Genomic DNA, 13,272 nt, shown 5'->3' with positions numbered 1-13,272 from the left:
TTTCCCTCTCCCCCACTCCCGCTTTCTGATGACCCTGAAGTGGGGGAGGGCCTCCAAACCCGGGGATCCCCTGCCCCCACCTGGAGGTTGGCAACGCTAGTTCTGAATCTGGTTCCCAAGCCTCCTCTAGCACCATAGATTCTGCAACCCCCCACCCCACCAGTTTTCTACATAAATGTAATTCATATCCTGTCCTGATTTGCACAATCGGAAGTAGGCGGAAACGCCAGGGCACCAGCGTGTTTGTAATTTGTGCGGCCTATGCAGTGGTCATGTGGAAAGGGGGAAAAAAAGAACGGAAAACCTGGAAAGTTCAAAAGCATAGTTGCATTGGCCGGGAATCGAACCCGGGCCTCCCGCGTGGCAGGCGAGAATTCTACCACTGAACCACCAATGCACTCTTGACGAAAGTGCTCCCTAGACGAGTATGTAAGGCTATCGATGATCCAGTCACGTTTTAAAAGAACTTACTATGATTTGATTGCAATAAATGTCAATTTGATGTTGTTTTAATCGATGTCAGCCGCCCTGAGCCCGCCAGGGGAGGGCGGGATACGAATGTAATACAAGAAAATAATACAAGAAATAAAGACAGTCATTCCATGATTTTTTTTTTCCAAATCCCTGTTTATTACTGATTAATTTTTGACAAACGCATCTCTTTTTCCCCGCTTACCACTGACCATCTGAAGCTATCAACTGCCTTCCACCTGATCTTGCGTAGTCTCCGGGATAGATAACACAGCTGGCTTTGTTGCAAGGTTCAAGCCCCTTTGCAAAGTGCACCCCACCCGCCCTGGGTAGATCACTGTGCGGGCCTTCCAAAACTGGGAATGATGCTTTTTGCACTGCTTCAGCCAAAGGAGCCAGGCGGATGGCCCACCGGTGCAGCCCCTCAGGACACTAACTGTACAGATTTGCACAGGGGACGACCGCGGGGTGGCAGGGATGAGTTGCGTTATGTTAGTTGCAACCCATGCATCTGTCAGCGTAGCAGGATTATTTCTCCCAGAACCAGGGCTTTTGAAGCAGGAACGCACAGGAACGCACTTTCAGTTGGCTTGGCGTCAGGGGGTGTGGCCTAATATACATATGATCCCTGCTGGGCTTTTTTTCTGCAAAAAAAAGCACCGTGTGAAACAATGGTGATATCAGGAGGTGTGGCCTTATATGCAAATAGGTTCCTGCTGGGCCTTTTCTACCAAAAAAGCCCTGCCTAGAACTGAGTATAGGGTTGCCAAGTCCAATTCAAGAAATATCTGGGGACTTTGGGGGTGGAGCCAGGAGACTTTGGGGGTGGAGCCAGGAGACTTTGGAGGTGGAGCCAAGATCAAGGCTGTGACAAGCATCATTGAACTCCAAAGGGAGTTCTGGCCATCACATTTAAAGGGACGGCACACTTTTTCAATTCCTTCCTTCCATAGGAAATAATGAAGGATAGGGGCACCTTCTTTTGGGGCTCATAGAATTGGACCCCCTGGTCCAATCTTTTTGAAACGTGGGGGTATTTTGGGGAGAGGCACTAGATGCTATACTGAAAATTTGGTGCCTCTACCCCACAAGACAGCCCCCCCAGAGCCCCAGATACCCGCGGATCAATTCTCCATGATTGTCTATGGGAATAAATCTCCATAGGGAATAACAGAGTTCCCAGCAGACATTTCTCTCCCCTCCCCCTGCTTTCTGATGACCCTGAAGCGGGGGGAGGGCCTCCAAACCGGGGGATCCCCTGCCCCCACCTGGGGATTGGCAACCCTAACTGAGTATGAACTATCCTGGCCCGTGTAGCCACCCCTCTGAGGTGCACAAAGGGCCAGTTCCCACATAGTTGGTTTGCCTTCTATACTGGAGGAGCATGAATGGACCCGCTTGGGGCAACACGAAGGGCAAGTCATCCACCAACAAAACATCCCATGCACGCCTGCCTGAACCAGCCCAGAACCGAATCAGGATGTCGGCCACTCTTAAAATACGTTCTGTATTTTTTTTTTAATCCTACCATTGTTTCAAAGACTTTTAAATCTCTTTTGAAAACTCATCCATTGCTTATTTCCAAGGGAGCTGGGACTCATAGCACGTGGCCTTTCTCAAACAGCCCCCTGCTCTACAAAAATATACAAAAATTCAGAAGACAGAAAAAAAAAAAGCACAAGGAAAACAACACAAACCTCATTTCTTTATCACAACACACACTGGAGCTGCCGGTTTCAGGTGGGGAAATTCCTGGAGATTTCACGACTGGGGAGGACGGGGGTGGGGGGGCTCAGTGAGGCCCAAAAGTCCCCCCCCCCCTTCCAAAATAACCATTTCCTGCAGGGGAACTGATCTCTGCAACCTGGAGTTGTAATTCTGGGAGATCTCCAGGCCCCACCTGGAAGTTGTCAACCCTAACGCGCACACATGCACCCACCTACCCACACACACCGACTACACACATTGTTGGGTTAAGTTTTTCCTTGTTTCGGGGTTCCACGTTTAAAGTCTAGGTTCGTTGGACTCACACGCTCTGCAAGATGTCAAAGGAAGATTTTTTTAAAAGAAATCTGTCTTTTTGCTAACACGTACCAAAAACAAAAACCACACACCAAAACCAACCACTTCCTCCACCACCACCCCCAAGAAGAAAACAAAAGACCAACACTTTGGCCGGATAAAACCCATAATATACATTATATAGAGAATCTAAATATACCATTTACAAGGGAATAACATGGAAAGGTAAAGTGGGAATCGGCTGGGCTCAAGGCCATGGCCGCCACACGTTCAGCGCCTGCGGAGACTGTACCGCAGAATTCCGCGTTCCGGAGAGTTTGTTCTGTTGCGATCGGCTGCAGCCATCTTGCTGGGCCGGGCCGGAACCCCGGGCTTGGAGTCCTTGGCTGGCAGAGTAAGTGGCTGGGGGTGGGTGCAGGACATACGCCGGGCCATCCCCCAGAGGTGGGCTGCACCCAGCAAACACATCTGGACTGTAACGCTCATAGGTGGGGTTAGCAGTTGCCGGTGGGGGCCGGTGCGGCTCTCTTCGGGGGCTGGCGGTGATCTTCTCCATACAGTGGCAGATGTGTTCCATCAGGTAGGCCTTTTTGCCCGTGCAGATGCCCGGGCTGGCGCGGAGGAAGTGGGTGGCTTGGGTCAGACACTCCCGGTAGCCACTGTGGTACTTCTGGAAAAGGGCATCCTCTTTGTGCTTAGTTGCTGTGGTATATTCAACGACAATAAAAAAAGAAAGCCGCTTTTTAGTTGGACCCTTGTCGACGGACCTCTCTCCAGCATCTTTGACTGGCAGGACCACAAACACGCAGGCTGCTTTCCAGCTAACTTCTTCCCCACTTTTGGCCCTGTTTTTTTTTTTTTTTTCTTGAACGGCCTACATTTGAAGCCACCCTCTGCGGCGGAACCTCGCTGGGCGACCATGGGCCAGTCGTGCACTCTTGGCCCCACTTACCTTGTAGGGTTGTTCTGAGTAACATGGAGAAGGATGTCAGCTGCTTTGGATTTCCCCTTGAGAAAGGCAGGGTACACATCAATAGGAATAAATTCCCCAGCATTGATCCCCCACCCCCAAGCAGGGCATCTTTAACAGCTGCTGGAGAAGAAATGCAAGAAAACCACTGGATGGATTTGGGGATCATTCATCACACAGCTGGGGGAGCGGAAGGGGGGAGTTAGCGACTCCACATCTGGTTTCACCCCACAACTGCGACTCTTAAGGGCTGCTATGCCTCTAACCTGATTGCCTTCTTCACCCCGAGAACCCTGGGAAATGTAGTCCCAAAAGGGTCGCTTTAAGAATTCAAAGCTCTGTATCCAGATGTGACCATTGTGCCAAAGAGGAAGAAGTCTTACTGTGCCCCAACCTTCCCTAGATTAAGGAAGCAAGACCTCCAGAAGACGTCTCAAGACCCACCTAAGAAGCCTCTCTGAAATTCTCCCTGGGGTTCCAACCAATGTTCCCTCTAAGCCAGTGGTGGGGAACAGTGGCTCTCCAGATGTTTTTTGCCTACAACTCCCATCAGCCCCAGCCATCGGCCATGCTGGCTGGGGCTGATGGGAGTTGTAGGCAAAAAACATCTGGAGAGTCACTGTTCCCCACCCTTGCTCTGTGGTGTCTTGTGAGCAAAAATTCTACTTTGTGAGCTGTGGGCATTAAAGTTGTGAGCTACTGCATCAATTGGTGTGCTATGGGGCCATTTTTCCTGAGCTAAGATAAAAATGTGTGAGCCAGAGGCTAAAAACCCCTGTGAGCTAGCTCACACTAACTCAGCTTCTGAGGAACAAAGCAGGAGTCAAGCGTCGCCTTTAAGACCAACCAATTTTTATTCAGAACATAAGAGAGCACACGAAAGCTGACGTTCTGAATAAAAATTGTTTGGTCTTAAAGGTGAAACTTGACTCCTGCTTTGTTCTGCTGCTTCAGACCGGCTTTGTTCTGCTGCCCACTTGGCTCTATTAGCTTTGAGGGAACACTGGTTCCAACCTACTTGGGAACTCTTAGAGATTTATCTAATTCAGTTGTAGGGCAGGTTCAAGAGCTCTGGGGAAATGTGGAGCAGTTATTCAGCCACACAGAATGACATGAAACTCTCCAGTGCATGTACACGACACACACAAACGCACACACACACACACCCTGGCACGCTAAGTCGACTTACCCCATATCGCAATATATTTGAGGTGGCAATTAAAGAAACCTAAAGCGATACGGAAAGGAGGGGGGGGGGTGTTGTTCGGAAGGAATGGGGACAGGAAGAAAGAAAAAAGAGAGAAAGAAAATTCAACGATCAGCCTTTTTTTTTTTTGCTGAATATGCGATGTTAAGGGGAGGGACGGTGGCTCAGTGGTAGAGCATCTGCTTGGTAAGCAGAAGGTCCCAGGTTCAATCCCCAGCATCTCCAACTAAAAAGGGTCCAGGCAAATAGGTGTGGAAAACCTCAGCTTGAGATCCTGGAGAGCCGCTGCCAGTCTGAGTAGACAATACTGACTTTGATGGACCAAGGGTCTGATTCAGTATAAGGCAGCTTCATATGTCCATACAGGGCTTTCTCTGTTCATAAGGAGGGGAGGGAGAAAGTGAGACAGGGAGCCAAGTGTGGGAGAAGATGGGATTACATTACTTGGATTAGCCCATACTGCAAAACCATCAGCGTGACCTGGTCCATTTTAGTCCTGTGTGGATGTATGGGGGGGGGGGGGGTCTGTATTGGGCCAGAGCAAATGTTGCTGAGACCCCGCAACAAGAGGAATGTGCGTGGGTGGATAAAACTCTCCCTGTTGGACTGGCAGGTTCCTGTGCCTTTAAACAGCTGCTGTGGGACAGAGGGCATCCATCACATGCATCCACCTCATGCCAAGGAAAACAGCTTTGCCTGTTGAATTTTCACCTGCCGGGCAGCCGTTAAAGGTTACAGGAACCCTGCCAAGAAAAGAAAGAAATGGCTAATTCTTGCAGGAAAGCCATGCAAATGACATTGCAAAAAAAAATAAATAAAAATAAAACAAATCCATGCAAGAAAGCAACTACTCCTCCATCTTAGATGCAAGCAAGGAAGCCAAAATATTATAACAAGATGGGGATTTAAAGTGAGGGGGCAGAGAAGAGCATTGGATACGTTAGGAGTAGGTTGTATGCACACACACACACAAGGGTCTCTTGACACACGCACACATGCATTGCACTGACAAACACACACGGCCTTTGACTTGCCCCTGTCTCTTGCCAAGGACGAGCCGCACCTCTGACCTTCGCAGCTGCAGCGAGACGAATTCATCAGGTGAAGCTTCACCTGGAGATTTCTGCCTGCTGTGTTCATCAGAGTACAGATGGTCAGACTACAGATTCATCTGGTCAGTGCATCATGCTGCTTTTCACAAAAGCCATCCACAGTCTTCTCCCATGCACACAGGGCGGGATTTATCCCCTGCTTATACTGAACATGGACAGTTCATTTGGACATTCACTGATAGACTCCGCCAAGAATTTGTCTAAACCAGGGGTCCCAACCCCAGGCCATGGACAGTCTGTGGCCTGTTAGCAGCCGGGTCGTGAGTTGTATAATTATTTCATAATATATTACAATGTAGTCAGAAGAAGAAGATGACATTGGATTTATATCCTGCCCTCCGCTCCAGAATTTCAGAGTCTCCGAGTGGCTCACAATCTCCTTTACCTTCCTCCCCCCGCAACAGACACCCTGTGAGGTGGGTGAGGCTGAGAGCTCTCCCCAAAAGCTGCCCTTTCAAGGACAACTCCTACGAGAGCTCTGGCTGACCCAAGGCCATTCCAGCAGCTGCAAGCGGAGGAGTGGGGGATCAAACCCAACTCTCCCAGATAAGAGTCGGTGCACTCAACCACTTAGCAAGATCACTGGCTGACCCAAGGCCATTCCAGCAGCTGCAAGTGGAGGAGCGGGGAATCAAACCCAGTTCTCCCAGATAAGAGTCTGCACACTTAACCACTTAGCAAGAGCTCTGGCTGACCCAAGGCCATTCCAGCAGCTGCAAGTGGAGGAGCGGGGAATCAAACCCGGTTCTCCCAGATAAGAGCCTGCACACTTAACCACTTAGCAAGAGCTATGGCTGACCCAAGCCATGCCAGCAGCTGCAAGTGGAGGAGCGGGGAATCAAACCCGGTTCTCCCAGATAAGAGTCAGTGCACTTAACCACTTAGCAAGAGCTATGGCTGACCCAAGGCCATTCCAGCAGCTGCAAGTGGAGGAGTGGGGAATCAAACCCGGTTCTCCCAGATAAGAGTCTGCACACTTAACCACTAAGCCAAACATTTTAGAAATAAAGTGCACAATTATATTGTCTGAAACCATCCCCCACCCCCGGGTCCATGGACATTTTTCTTCCACAAAACTGGTTCCTGGTGCCAAAAAGGTTGGGGACCACTGGTCTAAACCATTTGAAAACATCTCTAAGCTAGTGGCTGTGAGTTCCAGCAGTCAGTTAGGTACTTCACACATTGAGTTGCCAACCGGCCTGGAGAAAAAAAGTGAACTGAAAACCTTTTAAATGGCGGGTTAATGTGTAGAAAGGAACGCTGAAAACTTTTCCAGGAGATGGAGGTAAATGAGATTCTTTGGTTAATGACATCCTGTGAAGCCTCTGTTGAAGGATGGAGATTTCCCCCCTCTTGACTACTCAGATAAATTCCTCTGGAGAAACTGGCTACTTTTGGAGGGTGGCATATTCCACTGAGGGTCCTCCCCTTCCCCTCCCCTCCCTAACCCTCCCTCTCCAGACTCCAGGCCTCCAAATCTCCAAGAATGACCCAAGCCAGAGTTGGCAACACTTTTGGAAAGTTGGTTCTCTTACAGAAACCACCGTCAGTTCCTCCTGGGCAAGCAAGGACTTGGGGGATTGGCGGGGAGGGGGAGGGCTGTCAAGTTACAGATGACCTCTGGCAGGATTGGCCAAACTGTGGCTCGAAGCCCCCCCCCCCGTCAGCTGGCTTGCAGAAGGCATTTGTCTCTTTAAATAATTTCTTCAAGCCAAGCTAAAGCCAATGGCTTGGAGAATGCATTTTAAGTGTTTTCTTTCCACCTCTCCCTCCATCCCCCTCTATTTTCCTTCCTTCCTTCCTTCCTTCCTTCCTTCCTTCCTTCCTTCCTTCCTTCCTTCCTTCCTTCCTTCCTTCCTTCCTTCCTTCCTTCCTTCCTTCCTCCCTCCCTCCCTCCCTCCCTTCTTTCCCTGTCTTGCAGCTTTCAAACATCTAATGTTTATTCTGTGTGGCTCTTTGCATTAAACAAATTTGGCCAGCCGTGACCTATGGTAACCCCTCACCCAGATAGATCCAAGCCGGCAACCGTGTTGGTCTGAAGAGTTGCGCCTTTAAGACCAACGGAGTTTTATTAAGAACATAAGAGAAGCCATGTTGGATCAGGCCAACGGCCCATCCAGTCCAACACTCTGTATCACACAGTGGCCAATAATTTATTTATTTATATACACACACACACACACACACACTGTGGCTAATAGCCACCGATGGACTCCATATTTTTTCCTAACCCCCTCTTGAAGCTGGCTATGCCTGTAGCCGCCACCACCTCCTGTGGCAGTGAATTCCACATGTTAATCACCCTTTGGGTGAAGAAGTCCCTCCTTTTATCCGTTCTAACCCGACTGCTCAGCAATTTCATCGAATGCCCACGAGTTCTTGTATTGTGAGAAAGGGAGAAAAGGACTTCTTTCTCTACCTTCTCCATCCCTTGCATAATCTTGTAAACCTCTACCATGCCACCCCGCAGTCGACATTTCTCCAAGCTAAAGAGCCCCAAGCATTCTAACCTTTCTTCATATTTAACCTTTCTTCATATTCCCAATGTTGGCTTCCGTATGCATGCCTACTTCTTCAGACAAGGGGATACATGCACACCAAAGGCTTACGTTCTGAATACAACTTTGTTGGTCTTGAAGGTGCCCCTTGACTAACCCCTCTCACAGTTTGCGAGGGAAAAGACTAGCAGAGGTGGTTGGCCTTGGACTTCCTTGGTGGTCTCCCAGCCACATACTAACCAAGGTTGACCCAGCTCAGCTTCTGAGATTGGAGGAGATTGGGCTGGTCTTGCCAACCGTCCAGCCTCTAGACTAGAGTGCTCCTCGAAATTCTCTGCAATGCCCAGGAGGGTCCCAAAGCTGAAAGACTGTAGAAAGACTTTGAGCTGAGGGTTGCCAACCTCCAGGTGGGGCCAAGCGATCCCTTGGAATGACAACTGAGAATCCAGGGGTGATGGAATAGAAAAAGAGGTGCCAGAGCTCATCAGCACAACTAATTTACATATGCCACACCCCCCCCCCTGCCATTCCCAAATTCCACCCCCAATCACCGGGAATGCTCCAACCTGGAGTTGGCAGCTCTAGCCACTAGCGTATAGCAAACTTTTATACCAGAGGGCTCCATAGTCTTCAACGGCAGGGGTGACTGCTTTCAGCCCTTACGCCACCTGCCCTGCACCTCTTCGAGGGAGGTGTGTGTGTGTGTGTGTGTGTGTTTAAAGAAAGAGAAGGATACAAGAAACATTATACCTGATAGAGGCTGCGTCTTCAAAAACTGGACTGTTTTTTGCAGGATCTCTGCTTTCTCCACTTTGGGGTTCTTAAGTCTCTGCAAAGCAAAAAAAGAGACGACAAGAGAAGAGGGGGGAGAGAAACACAAAAGGGGAGGGGAGAGGAGGAATGAAAATACAAATCTTCCTTTCGTGCGATTCGCGTCGGGGAGGAAGTGTTCGGGCGCGGGGAAGGAGACGCGCCGCTTACCTCGTCCTGCGTGGCGTCGAAGAGCAAGACGCGGAGGCGATCCAGGCTCTGGTTCATGCGGTCGCGCCGCCTCTTCTCCATCAGGGGCTTCAGCAGCTGCAGAAAGAGAGAGATGGCAGACAGGAAAGGCAAGTGCCGCAGGAGCCACCGAGAGCGACAGAGAATCTGCCGCCGCTGGGGCAGAAACGGCGCGCTCACACCACACCAAAGGACGCATTTCGCAACCGGGTTTTTAGCTGGGCGAGAATTGCAAAAATCCAGTTGCAAAACGCATTCTTTAGCGCAGCGCGATTGCATCCCAAACCCAACAGGCGGCGCCAAACCGGGCCAGGAGTCCGCTCTTCGTTGGGGGGGGGCGGCAAAACGCGGGCACCTCCAAGGCTTGCCAACCTCCAGGCGGGGCCGGGAGATCTCCCGGAAAAGACTCCAGACATCCGCTCCCCCGGGAGGAAATACTTCCGAGGGTGACCAGATATACCCACCTACCTACCTACCTATCAATCGATAGAGAGAGAGAGAGAGAGAGAGAGAGAGAGAGAGAGATGGAGAGATAGATAGATAGATAGATAGAGAGAGAGAGAGAGAGAGAGAGAGAGAGAGAGAGAGAGAGAGAGAGAGAGAGAGAGAGAGAGAGAGAGAGAGAGAGAGAGAGAGATAGATAGATAGATAGATAGATAGATAGATAGATAGATAGATAGATAGATAGATAGATAGATAGATAGATAGATAGATAGATAGATGGATGGATGGATGGATGGATGGATGGATGGATGGATGGATGGATGGATGGATGGATGGATGGATGGATGGATGGATGGATGGATGGATGGATGGATGGATGGATGGATAGATAGATAGATAGATAGATAGATAGATAGATAGATAGATAGATAGATAGATAGATAGATAGATAGATAGATAGATAGATAGATAGCAGGGGTGGTCAACAGTAGCTCTCCAGATGGTTTTTGCCTACAACTCCCATCAGCCCCAGCCATTGGCCATGCTGGCTGGGGCTGATGGGAGTTGTAGGCAAAAAAAATCTGGAGCGCTACCGTTGGCCACCCGATTATATAGAATTATTTGTACTGTGCGGAAATTGCATTATTGGTCCTTTTATTTTTTATTTTTTTTGCTTTTCTCGCTTAAATCTATTGCAAATCAGACAGTCAACCCAACTGGACATTCTGGACAACTGGACAACCCACCGGTGCATTCGGATTTTGGACGTCTGGGCCACCAGAAGGAACACAAGCCGGGCAGCAGAAGTCTCCACATTACACATCACAACGAACAGGAATTGTATACTAGGACCAGTACTCCCTTTAAGCTGCGGAGTCTTGTGAGCCCAAATTCTGCTTGGCGAGCTACTGGCATTAAAGTTGTCGTGAGCTCCTGCATCAATCAGTTTGCCCTTTGGCCATTTTTTTTTTCCTGAGCGAAGACAAAAATGTGCGAGCCAGAGGCTAAAACGCTGTGAGTCAGCTCACACTAGCTCGGCTTAGAGGGAACATGGAACAGGCCTCTGCTTACGGTCCCTCTTAGCGTGAGCTAGCTCGCAATTTTTTAGCCTCCGGCTCACACCTTTTCGTCTCAGCTCAGGAAAAATGGCCCCAGAGAAAACTAATCGATGCGCTAGCTCACGAACGTGAATGCCAATAGCTCACAATTTGAATGCCAGTAGCTCACAAAGCAGGATTTCTGCTCACCAGACTCTACAGCTTGGGGGGGGGGCTGGGGGGGCATTGCTCAGCACCGCAGAAGAGACTGCAGTCCCGATCATTTGTCCAAATCAGTTTAAGGGCCATTTTGCAGAGTGCAACCGTCTCACCTGCTCAGAAGACCCCTCCCAGGGGAATAATCCCGTCTTACATCTCGTTTGCAGAAAGCCAGGAAAGAATCTGCTTCCCCCCCCCCCCGACCTCCTCTTGAGGCCTTCCCCCGGGCTCTACCCCCACCCCCACCCCGAATCTCCAGGAATTTCCCGGTTTGGAGTTGGCAACCCTACAACCCCACCCCTTTTTAAAAAGAAACAGAAATGGCTCAGAGCAGAATCCTCGGAGACCCCCAGCCGAAGCAGGCCGGGCGCCCCTGTTACCTTCTTCTCCTCTTGGCTTCCCCATTGCTGGCTGGTCATCTTCATAACTGGCGGGCCCAGAGGACGGACAGGAAGCTGGAAGGATGCGCCCTCCTTGCTGGCTCTTCCCGCAGACACACAACGACCCCCTTTCTCCCGCTTCAAAGGCACGAGGGGTCCCTTTTATAGGGCTGCCGCCCCTTCCCCTGCCAGCCCCGGCCGCCCTACCCCCCACCCCCGCCCCCAAGTCAAGGGAATTCCTCACCTCCCTCCTCTTCGCTTTGATCTGCCTCCATCCCGGGGAGAGAGCGTGGCGCGCACGCTTGCACCACAAAAGGGGAGGCTGGGTATCCCGCAGGCCCCGGGCCCTCCTCGGCTCTTTGCACGCACCAAACGGGGAAGGGGGAGCGCCGCTCCGGATTGAGATCGCGTCCCTTGAGGAAGAGCTTCCCACCCGAGATCACATCCCTTCCTTCTGCCTAACAGGGCCCCGACCCAACATGTGCCAGGGCAAAGGCGCCTTCAAGACTCGCAGCCCGTCTTCCCTCGACGTTGAAATGTTCTTCCCGTCTGTTAATTGCACTGTTTGGCCATTGGATTTCCACTTTGTACCATTTTGCTTCCTAAACCAGGGCTCCCCAGACCCGGAGACCCAGAAGAAGAAGAATTGCAGATTTATACCCCACCCTTCTCTCTGAATCCCCAATCCCCGAGCCGTGTACCGGTAGAAGTAGAAGAAGATGAAGAATTGCAGATTTATACCCCGGCCTTCTCTCTGAATCCCCAATCCCCGAGCCGTGGAAGAAGAAGAATTGCAGATTTATACCCCGGCCTTCTCTCTGAATCCCCAATCCCCAAGCCGTGGAGGAGAAGAAGAAGAAGAAGAAGAAGAAGAAGAAGAAGAAGAAGAAGAAGAAGAAGAAGAAGAAGAAGAAGAAGAAGAAGAAGAAGAAGAAGAAGAAGAAGAAGAAGAAGAAGAAGAAGAATTGCAGATTTATACCCCGGCCTTCTCTCTGAATCCCCAATCCCCAAGCCGTGGACAAGAAGAAGAAGAAGAAGAAGAAGAAGAAGAAGAAGAAGAAGAAGAAGAAGAAGAAGAAGAAGAAGAAGAAGAATTGCAGATTTATACCCCGGCCTTCTCTCTGAATCCCCAATCCCCGAGCTGTGGACCAGTAGAAGAAGAAGAAGAATCGCAGATTTATACCCTGCCCTTCTCTCTGAATCCCCAGTCCCCGAGCTGTGGACTGGTAGAAGTAGAAGAAGAAGAATTGCAGCTTTATACCCCGCCCTTCTCTCTGAATCCCCAATCCCCGAGCTGTGGACCAGTAGAAGAAGAATAAGAATTGCAGATTTATACCCCCACCCTTCTCTCTGAATCAGAGACTCAGAGCAGCTTACAATCTCTTCTCCCCCCACAACAGACACCCTGTGAGGTGGGTGGGGCTGAGAGGGCTCTCACAGCAGCTGCCCTTTCAAGGACAACTCCTATGAGAGCTATGGCTGACCCAAGGCCATTCCAGCAGTTGCAAGTGGAGGAGTGGGGAATCAAACCCAGTTCTCCCATATAAGAGTCCGCACACTTAACCACTACACCAAACTGGTACTGGTCCGTGGCCTGTTAGCATCTAGGCTGTGAGTTGTAGAATTATTTCATTATATATTACAAAATAATAATAATAATAATAATAATAGTAGGCATTGGATTTATATCCTGCCCTCTACTTCGAATTTCAGAGTCTCAGAGCAGCTCACAATCTCCTTTACCTTCCTCTCCCACAGCAGTCACCCTGTGAGGTGAATGGGGCTGAGGGAGCTCTCCTAGATGTTGCCCTTTCAAGGACAGCTCTGCGAGAGCTACGGCTGACCCAAGGCCATTCCAGCAGCTGCAAGTGGAGGAGTGAAGAGTCTACACACTTAACCACCACATCAAACTA

At 50.1% G+C, this 13,272-nt stretch overlaps 1 protein-coding gene and 1 non-coding gene across 2 annotated transcripts; both read right to left on the bottom strand.

Annotated features, from left to right (window-relative positions):
• Positions 1-326: 326 nt before the first annotated feature.
• On the bottom strand, positions 327-397 carry TRNAG-GCC (transfer RNA glycine (anticodon GCC)). Its single transcript has one exon. It is a non-coding gene; the product is annotated as a tRNA-Gly (tRNA).
• A 2,247-nt stretch (positions 398-2,644) lies between these two features.
• LOC132584187 (transcription factor HES-7.1-A-like) lies at positions 2,645-11,425 on the bottom strand. The gene is made up of 4 exons (XM_060255996.1): positions 11,360-11,425; positions 9,262-9,357; positions 9,031-9,109; positions 2,645-3,195 (listed from the first exon to the last, which is right to left on the bottom strand). Exons 1-4 carry the CDS (start codon positions 11,402-11,404, stop codon positions 2,741-2,743), a joined length of 675 nt encoding a protein of 224 aa, XP_060111979.1. The 5' UTR covers positions 11,405-11,425; the 3' UTR covers positions 2,645-2,740.
• Positions 11,426-13,272: the final 1,847 nt, after the last annotated feature.

The sequence above is a fragment of the Heteronotia binoei genome, chromosome 15, assembly GCF_032191835.1.
Source record: "Heteronotia binoei isolate CCM8104 ecotype False Entrance Well chromosome 15, APGP_CSIRO_Hbin_v1, whole genome shotgun sequence".
NCBI classification, from domain to species: domain Eukaryota; kingdom Metazoa; phylum Chordata; class Lepidosauria; order Squamata; family Gekkonidae; genus Heteronotia; species Heteronotia binoei.
Note: the sequence above shows the minus strand (reverse complement) of the source record. Positions and strands in the feature narration are given on the sequence as shown.

Excerpts from the sequence above, each read along its gene's own strand:
- LOC132584187 (XM_060255996.1), bottom strand. The coding sequence starts at position 11,404 with ATGAAGATGACCAGCCAGCAATGGGGAAGCCAAGAGGAGAAGAAG. Across the intron at positions 9,358-11,359 it reads GAAGCCAAGAGGAGAAGAAG|CTGCTGAAGCCCCTGATGGA; the intron begins GTAACAGGGGCG and ends CTCTTTCTGCAG. Across the intron at positions 3,196-9,030 it reads GAAGACGCAGCCTCTATCAG|CAACTAAGCACAAAGAGGAT; the intron begins GTATAATGTTTC and ends AATATACCACAG.